The sequence below is a fragment of the Hippocampus bargibanti genome, linkage group LG09 (assembly GCF_051943395.1).
Source record: "Hippocampus bargibanti isolate YZ-2025 linkage group LG09, ASM5194339v1, whole genome shotgun sequence".
Classification (NCBI taxonomy): Eukaryota; Metazoa; Chordata; class Actinopteri; order Syngnathiformes; family Syngnathidae; genus Hippocampus; species Hippocampus bargibanti.
The window spans coordinates 2,594,992-2,605,120 of NC_142742.1; the positions used below are offsets into that span (position 1 = coordinate 2,594,992).

The 10,129-nt window shown below is 38.7% G+C and overlaps 1 protein-coding gene across 1 annotated transcript; it reads left to right on the forward strand.

The window, feature by feature from the left end:
- The first annotated feature begins 2,133 nt into the window (after window positions 1–2,133).
- Window positions 2,134–9,388, forward strand: tmx1 (thioredoxin-related transmembrane protein 1). The gene is made up of 8 exons (XM_089005002.1): window positions 2,134–2,521; window positions 3,195–3,310; window positions 3,394–3,439; window positions 3,548–3,676; window positions 4,681–4,726; window positions 6,013–6,114; window positions 6,215–6,278; window positions 8,323–9,388. The coding sequence occupies exons 1-8, from the start codon at window positions 2,355–2,357 to the stop codon at window positions 8,634–8,636; spliced, it is 984 nt and encodes a 327-aa protein (XP_088861128.1). The 5' UTR covers window positions 2,134–2,354; the 3' UTR covers window positions 8,637–9,388.
- The last annotated feature ends 741 nt before the right edge of the window (window positions 9,389–10,129 follow it).

Genomic DNA, 10,129 nt, shown 5'->3' on the forward strand with positions numbered 1-10,129 from the left:
GATTTTCATAAAACAGCAAAACCCATCACTAAATCGCCACGGTGACGTGAGGTTCAATTTGGATCGTTCCTACAATGGACTTCTTCGGCAACATAGGCTTAGTTATGCTGATGAGGTGATACCACAGCAAATGGGGCAATCAAGGCCAGTCGTAGACCGCATACTCAGGCAGGACAATAGAAGTAATCAGTCAGGACAATAATAATAAGAAATATATATATATATATATATATATATATATATATATATATATATAGGGACCAATTCATATATATATATATATATATATATATATATATATATATATATATATATATATAGGGCCGAAACTACCAGCAAAAGACTAGTCGCTGACGAAGCATCTTAGATAAGAAGCGAAACGTCCGACACCTTCAAAGAAGTACAGATGACGACTGAAAAAATCTTTTCATCAAATATTGGATGGTTTTAACACTTATCTGGCTTGTTAAGTAAGCACATAGAATGAGTAAAATCTTATGGTAACATTTTTTGAACGTGCTTTAGGGGTGCTTAAGGCCTCCTAAAAACTGGCTGTTGCCCCGTTGAGCAGTAGCACAAAATCATTTTCGATAATTTAAAAAAAAAAAAAAAAAACACATTAGTCTATTAATTGCAGCGCGGATTCCCTGCGGAGACATGGAGAGCGATTCTGCACGTGTAAGGCCTGCTCACGTTCCACTCTTGCGATACTCGCTGCTGCCCACACAGTGCGAGCTAATCTCTCGGCCTACAGATTAATTGTTCCTGCTGTTTCGTGTCAAAAACGGTAGCAGGTTCATATCCCCTTGTCACAACAAAATTATCCCATACATACTACGAATACATACATACATACTATGAATAACCAAATATCATTCCTTCAATTAAGTTAGCTAGGTGGCTAATGGATAACTAATAGCTAGCATATAGATAGCAAATCGATAGCTAGTTAGGTCGCCAGTTAGATAGCTAGTTAGCAAATAGATATCAAATAGATATGTAGCAGGTAGACAGTTAAATCAGCTAGCCAATAAATAACTAATAGATAGCCAGCTAGACAGCTAGCCACCTAGCTAATAGATAGCAAATAGATAGCCAGCTAGGTAGCCAGCTAGATAGGCTGGAATAACTGAAATAAATTGAAAATTAGCTAGCTGGTTTATGTATAACTAATAGCTAGCTAGATAGATAGCTAATAGATAGCAGACATAGAGCAAATAGATAGCTAGTTATGTAGCCAGCTAGATAGCTAGTTACCAAATAGATATGTAGCAAGGTAGCCAGCTAGATATCGGGATTAGCTAGCCAATAAATAACTAATAGATAGTAAAAAAAAACTTGTTAAAAACTTAGGTTAGAATGTTACAAGCTAATATTAGCGTTAACAGTTACATTGAATCTTTTAACAATTTTGAACGGAATTAAATATTTTAAACTTACTATTTTAATGTTTATTTTGAGCAATATTTAATATGGCTAAATAAATGTATCTATTTCCTTCAAAACACACCAAGTATAAATGTTTCCCACACATTTCTGTAAAAAATATGACATGGTTCGTTTTTTAATTGAAAATTCTACACTCGTCTACTTTTCTCTGTTTGGATAATGACATTTTGGCTAAGGAGGGTGTTGAAACCGCGGTTGAAAAAAAGACCGCTGTTTTCTTCTACGTTGATCGAAACAGTATCATTCTACCCTCTAGTGGACAATGTTTGAATTGCATCACATTAAAAATATCAATTCCATTTCGTTTTTGCATTTTTTTCCACTGAAATGAAATCGAATGGACGTATGGATGTTAAAAAGGCTTATTATTTATATTATTATACATTTCTTTTTATGTGTTTTATTACGGCCAGGAAGCCATCCTCTTTTAATGAGTACTAAAATGTACTACGTATAAGTAATGGTGCGTTCAAGTATTTCGGGAAAAAAGAACTATCGAAACAGATTCGTGAACTCCAAATTAAATTACTCTGTCATAACTCGAAGTAATTGACGTCCAAATTAAATTAAACAATCCTTCGTTTTTTTGTGTGCACCGTTGAGCTACGGATCTATGACCAGCGTCTTTTATCGGTCGTAGTGTTTGCTGTTATCTCGACTTGTAACTTTTGAATTGAAAGCCAACGACTCTGACATGACGAATGCGGCACGACCGCAAAATAAATAGCGAATTAAAGCCTATAAACGTCCATTATTGTCTATTTCAAGGTTTTCATCGTGTCATTTTCGAGTTACATGATCACAAGTGTGATCCGAACGCCGAAAAAGGAAATAGGCGGATTTGCACACAAACGCATTATTAGAGGAGTCGGTTTCTGGTTAGCTTAACGGTAGAGAGAGCCACCATGTTTCCTTCGTGTTCGCGTTCGAAACATCTCTCAACGATATGCTATCTTCTGCTAATCGTGTGCCTCGCATCCTTGCCGGTTACCGGGACCAAGCGGGACAGCCTCCGGGAAGTCACCGACGGCAACTGGGAGGACATCCTGACCGGAGAGTGGATGATTGAATTGTCAGTAGCTTAGCCAAGTGAAGTCTGCTAGCCATTTGGAGGGTGGGACATTAGAGGGCATTTTGCCGTCTAACTTTTTTTTTGCAATTGAAAATATTCGCAACTGTATGTTTAAAGTACTTGTTCCAACCCAAAAGTAATAGTACGGTACAATGTTTGGTAGTTCTCTTTTTCGGCTACGTTAGCTTCGCCAACCAGCCGGGCTAATCACACGTTCAAGCTAGCAGTACGATCCTTGTTTTAACATTCGAGTTTCGAATTTTGACCTTGCAGGCTTTTTATTAAATACAAAAATAATTATATTATAATATACACCTCTGTACGATGAACAGTAGACGAGGCGGTTGTTTTTAAATGTTAAGTAATTCAATGTCACGTGACTTCCCCTTTCCCACATGTTTTATAGTAACTGAAAAATGTGTTATGCGCTAATACTGTACAAGCAAAAACGCATTGAAAGAGTCAACGTTGTTCTCTAAAAATAGTTTTTTTCCCTTTTCCTGTCGTCTGCAGTAAAACATTGATCTGATTGCTCAAAAATGGAATAGAGAGAGAAAAAATAGCTTTTTAGATTGTAAGCTAGCAGTCTATCTTTTTTTTTCTTTGACTTGTAGTCTTAATGGTTAGCACGTCTATCTGAGATTCAGTTATGAACAAGTTGTTTTCCCCACAGTTATGCCCCTTGGTGTCCGGCCTGCCAGCAGCTCCAACCGGTGTGGAAGGAGTTTGCTGACTGGGGGGACGATATGGGGGTCAACATCGCCAAGGTGGATGTTACGGAGCAACCAGGTAGAGTACAGTCCCATTAAAAAAAAAAGCATTTTTGTGAATTTATGACTGAGTCTTAACTTGGTGTCATTCTCACTTGAAAGGTCTTAGCGGCAGATTCATCATTACGTCACTTCCAACCATTTACCAGTAAGTTCTGCGGTCACATCATTTTGAACTATGAATAATAATAAAGCAGTGAAAAGAAGTGAATGTATTTATTTATTTTCTGCATGTTGCTTTTGTTTCGCCGTCCAGTTGCAAAGATGGCGTCTTCCGCAAGTACCAAGGCGCCCGTACCAAGGATGACTTCCTCAGCTTTGTGGATGAAAAAAAGTGGAGTGTGGTGGAGCCGGTCTCCTCCTGGTTTGCTCCCTCGTCTTTTCTGTGAGTCCGCATGGCTTTTTTTTCTGACTGAAGAGGTTCTACGATAATTTTGTCATCTTAAAAATACAGTGATACCTTGGCTTACGAACTTAATTGCTTCCCAGAAGAAGTGTGTATCACAAAAATTAATTTCCCATAAGAAACCATTAAAATGAGCGTAATCCGTTCCCAGGTTCCCATAAAACATCATTTTCTACTTTCTAATTTTCTAAGCCTACACAAATATACCTTATTTTATGTATAATAAATGTGCTCTGGTATTATAATTAAAGAAATAAACTACTATATAATAAAGTGGTTTTATTGACCTTTGTGATAGTCGTTGAAGGCTTGATGGAATGGAGTGGTGAGTTTCATCAGCATTAAACACTTGACGAGGAACGTAGCCTTCTTCTTTCACCATCTTGAGGATTGATCCCTTGGAGGTGCTTTCTTTGCGATAATTTTACCTAGTTCCTCATCAATTGTGTTCTGTTTAGCTGGGTTGATAGCTTTTTGCATCAAGTGTACAGATGGCTTGTGTAGAGCCTGATTGATGGGAATTTTAACCTTGCAATCTACACTCTGACTTTGAACTATAAAAGTTGAAACGAGTCCAAATGTCACTGTTTTCTATCCATTTTGTCACTCTCTCTCTTGCGTCTGCCTGTCTCTTTAATGTTTAAACCACCTCCCCTCACTGCTGCATTCTTGCTTGACCAATCACGTGGCTTTAATCGACGACTGGGGGCAGGGAATAGAGGACCAAAACAAGCCGGCTGCCATTTTCTTGTTAGGAGAACGGGCTCGTTCGCAAACGACACATCACTCATTGTGGCGCTCTGTGTGTATTCCGAAAAATTGTTTGTATGCCAAGGTAAAATGTTCAGAAACCGAAAAGTTTGTAAGCCAAGGTATCACTTTATAAACCGAGGTATCAGTGTAATCTCAAATGTCTGTCCCGTTGAGTCTGCTGTTGCCTTGTTTGTCCCAATGAATGTATTTTTTTGTGTCATGTTTTGTAGAATGAACGCCATGTCTGCTCTTTTCAAGCTCTCCATGTTCATACGGGTAAGTTTTGACCATGTTTTAAGATCTAGGCAAGTGTTTTGATAGTCAAATAAAACTTGAGGAAAAAATATGTAGATTATATGGGAAATATTAATCGACTTGGGGAGCGCTGAAAAAAAAATTCAGGTTATCTTGACTGACCCTTGGAAGCGGGTAAAATGACTTGAATAAAATCACCTGTTCAGAACATGTTTGTTTAGTTTGGAGCTCTTACCCATTTGATACAATCATGTGTATTAGCTAACTGATCCTGTGACTGAAAAGTGACCTTGAGAGTTTTGAAAGGCGCTTAGAAATCAAATGTATTATTATTATTTGCTATCTATTTGCTTTCTATGAGATAACTGGCCGGCTAGTTAGCTATATGGCTGGCTATCTATTTGTTATATAGTTAGTTGTCTCGCTGTCTAGTTAGCTAGCTAGTTTTCTAGCTGGCTATCAATTGTCTATCTATTAGCTAGCTAGCTTTCTATGTATTTGAGTTACTTCTGGATTGAGTGAACGCTAGCGCGTGTGGCTGCCGCTGCTCACCCACAGAAAAACTTCTCCTGTGACTGAAAAGTGACCTTGAGAGTTTTGAAAGGCACTTATAAACGAAATGTATTATTATTATTATTTGCTATCTATTACCTTTTCTATTAGCTAACTGCCTGGCTAGTTAGCTATATGGCTGGGTATCTATTAGTTATATAGCTCGTTGTCTTGCTGTCTAGCTAGCTAGCTAGCGGTCTACCTGTCTAGCTGGCTATCACTTGTCTATATTAGCTAGCTAGCTTTCTATGTATTTGATTTACTTCTGGATTGAGTGAACGCTGGCGCGTGTGGCTGCCGCTGCTCACCCACGGAAAAACTTCTGTGAAAAAAGTGACCTTGAGAGCTTTGAAAGGCACTTATGAATGAAATATATTATTATCATTATTATTAGCTATCCATTAGCCAGCTAGCTAGCCATTAGCTGTCTAGCTGACTGGCTGTTAGCTGTTAGCTGGCTAGCTGTTGGCTATCTGGCTATCTCTTAGCTATTTATTCACTATACAATATCTAGCTTTCTATCTATTTGATTTACTTCCGGGTTGAGTAAACACAGGCGCGTGTGGTTGCCGCTGGTCACCCATAAAAAAACGTATCCTGTGACTGTAAAGTGTCCTTGAGAGTTTTGAAAGCCGCTTATAAATGAAATGTATTATTATTATTATTTATTTTTGTGTTTTTATTTATCTGTTAATGACACGGCGAGCAAATTTCATGTTACTACTCATCATACGTTACTTTTAATTTTCTCCCAGCGTTGCCATAACTACATGACAGAGGAACTGGGTATCCCTGTGTGGGGCTCATACGTCATCTTTGGCCTGGCCACGCTCTTCTCCGGCCTCGCTCTGGGATTGGTGAGCAAAAAAAAACAAAAAAAAAAACAAACCGAACCCTTTCTTCTCTCGATTCATTTGTAAAATAGCTTAAACAATATTTGCTATTGTTGTTTTTTAGCTGCTGGTGTTCATCGCTGACTTTGTTTTCCAGTCGCGACGATTCTCGCCGGACTACTATCAAAGTAAGTTTTCATTTTTTCTTACACATTGGAGGACAGAGTAGTAAAGCTTTCAAAAAAAAAAAAAAAGAAGTGTCGTCAATAAAACTAATGAAAGCTTTTTAAAAAAACATCTAAGAACACGTTTAACTCATTCGCTGCCAGGATGATATGTAAAAAGGTGTGCCAGGGTTTTTATAATAATACATTTCATTTATAAGCGCCTTTCAAAACTCTCAAGGTCACTTTACTTACAGTCACAGGATCATTTTTTTCACTCAAATTGCAGGACCGACAGAATATTGAGTTTTTGGGACTACATAAACGTTCAATTTAGTGTAAGAAACCTTAATCACTCTTCTTTGATTAGAAAAAAAGTTAATTCCTAAGTTATATGGGACTGAAGTTATCTGAGCTTGAAATGTGGGCGGCTGTCCAAAATACAATGCAATACATACATATTGGCTGAAGCTGTAACAAAGCGCTAACATGGACAAAATATATTATGGTTATTATGATTACTACCCAGCTAGCTATCTATTTGCTATCTATTACCTATCTGCCTGGCTTGTTAGCTATCTAGATGGCTATCTATTAGTTATACGACTACCTAGAAAGCTGTGTATCTGTTTGCTAGCTAGCTTTCTATCTATTTGAGTTACTTCTGGGTTGAGTGAACGCTTGCGTGTGTGGCTCCCGCTGCTCACCCACAGAAAATACATTTTCTGTGACTGTAAAGTGACCTTGAGAGTTTGTAAAGGCTTATAAATCTAATGTATTATTATTATTATTATTATTATTATTATTATTATAAAATGCAAATGTTGCTCCCTCATGTGAGGGGGGAAAACATTGCCAAAAGTCTGACCACCGCTTTATCTGCGCCCCAGAAAAAAATATTATTATTATTATGAAATGCAAATGTTGCTCCCTCATGTGAGGGGGGAAAACATTGCCAGAGGTCTGACCACCGCTTTATCTGCGCCTCAGAAAAAAATTATTATTATTATTATTATTATTATTATTATTATTATTATTATTATTAAATGCAAATGTTGCTCCCTCATGTGAGGGGGGAAAACATTGCCAGAGGTCTGACCACCGCTTTATCTGCGCCTCAGAAAAAAATTATCATTATTATTATTATTATTATTATGAAATGCAAATGTTGCTCCCTCATTTGAGGGGGGGGGGAAACATTGCCAGAGGTCTGACCACCGCTTTATCTGCGCCCCAGAAAAATTATTATTATTATTATTATTATTATTATTATGAAATGCAAATGTTGCTCCCTCATTTGAAGGGGGGGGGGGGAACATTGCCAGAGGTCTGACCACCGCTTTATCTGCGCCCCAGAAAAAATTATTATTATTATTATTATGAAATGCAAATGTTGCTCCCTCATGTAATGGGGGGGGAAACATTGCCAGAGGTCTGACCACCGCTTTATCTGCGCCTCAGAAAAAAATTATTATTATTATTATTATTATTATTATTATTATTATTATTATGAAATGCAAATGTTGCTCCCTCATGTGAGGGGGGAAAACATTGCCAGAGGTCTGACCACCGCTTTATCTGCGCCTCAGAAAAAAATTATTATCATTATTATTATTATTATTGTTATGAAATGCAAATGTTGCTCCCTCATGTGAGGGGGGGGGGGAACATTGCCAGAGGTCTGACCACCGCTTTATCTGCGCCCCAGAAAAAAAATATTATTATTATTATTATTATTATGAAAGGCAAATGTTGCTCCCTCATGTGAGGGGGGGGGGGGGAAACATTGCCAGAGGTCTGACCACCGCTTTATCTGCGCCCCAGAAAAAATGAACTACTTTGGGAATGGCAGTGAATGAGTTAATTAGTTGTAAAGAAAAAAAAAAGGTTCCAGATGATGTAAGATGGATCCCAATTTAGATCTTTAGAATCGTTTTAAAACGACTCTTGCCGCCGGCGCTGTCATCAAACCTTCGCCGATAGCCAAATGGCGCAAATCACGAGGACTCGATTGACCGTCGAAGCCCTCGCGTTAGCGCAACGGCTCACTCTTGTCGCTAACGCGCAGAGAAACAAACGGGGGACCACCAGGCCTGGCTCCTCCAACAACAGCAGCAGGAGGAAGAGGAAGGCGAGGAGGAGCGCGAGGCCGACGGCGAGGAGGAGGACGACGACGACGATGATGATGACGACGATGAAGAAGAGGAAGAGGAGGAGGAAGAAGACGACGACAAGGCTTGGAGCACGCAACGACCCCGCAGGGATTCCTCCGAAGGCCACACCGAGTCCAAAGAACAGGCCGTGAGGAAGCGGGCAGTGCCCAGCCGGAAAGACGACGAGCGAGAAGAGGATGAGGAGGAAGAGGAAGAGGAAGACACCTAGGGGTCGTCGGGGGGGGGGCGGAGCATCACGTCATTTCTTGTCGAGTGCGAAGAACCTCACATTTCTAACGATGTTTACAAAAGCGCCTCTCTTCCTCGCCCTCCTCTTTCTCTTCATCGGGTACCATGGCGGCTTGAGAACAAAAACTTGAGTGTCGGAAGGCTTTTGGAGCCGTTGGGAGTTTGCGGTGTACTCTTTTCAGCTATGCATCCTTTCTTTATTATCATTTTTTTGTTGTTTCAATAAAGATTTCATTTTATGTACAGTGATACCTCGGTTTACGAACTCCTTGGCTTACGAACTTTTCACTTTCCGAACGTTAAATTAATAAAAATTTTACCTTGGCATACAAACTTTTTTCAGGATACACACGGAGCTGCCTCAATGAGCCTCGAACAACAAAATGGCAGCCGGCTTGTTTTGGGCCTCTATTTCCCACCTCCAGTCGTTGGTTAAAGCCACGTGATTGGTCAAGAACGTAACAGTGAGAGTGTGGGGGTTACAGACAGAGAGAGAGAGTGAAGCCATTCTCCCAAAAATAAAATGGCACTCGACATTTTTTTTGTCCTCTATTCCCCGCCCCCAGTCTTTGGTTAAGGCTACGTGATTGGTCAAGAACGTAGCAGTGAGGGGTGGTGGTTTAAACATTAATGAGACAGGTTGACGACAGAGAGAGAGTGAGAAAACAGTGAAATTTGGACTCGTTTCAACTTTGATGGTTCAAAGGCAGAGTATAAACTGCAAGGTTAAAATATCCCATCAATCATCTGTACACTTGATGCAAAAAGCTATCAACCCAGCTAAACAACACCATTGATGAGGAACCAGGTAAAATTATCGCAGAGAAAGTACCTACAAGGGATCATTCCTAAAGATGGTGAAAGAAGAAGACTACGTTCCTCATCAAGTGTTTAATCAATAAAAACACTTTATTATACTGTACAGTTCATTTCTTTAATTATAATACAATAACACATTTATTGTACATAAAATAAGGTCTATTTTGTGTAGTTTTAAGGCTTAGAAAATCAGAAAGTAGAAAATTAGGTTTTAATAGGGACCAGGGAACGGATTATTCTCATTTTAATGGTTTCCTATGGAAAATTAATTTTTGGGATACACACTTCTCGCCTTACACACCCCAATTAAGTTTGTAAGCCAAGGTATCACTGTATATAGACCTTATGTTCATATAAACAGTATTTGTTGGCCTGTGAGTGCAGTGTTAGCCAAGGTTTGAAATGCAAAATTCTATTTTTTTTTTGTTTTATTTTGTGGGCCAACCTTACATAGAGTACAAATTAACATATTCACACAATTAATTATTTGTCTTATTATGGACCTCAAAGGGAACTGTCTTATCATGCTCTTTGAATTTATACATGTAGCTATAAGCATATATACGTTATCATATATGGCACAATGTTGATCAATTTTCTTATTTTAAACCTTACGACAAAAAAATATGTCGGGATTTTTTTATTATTTTTTTT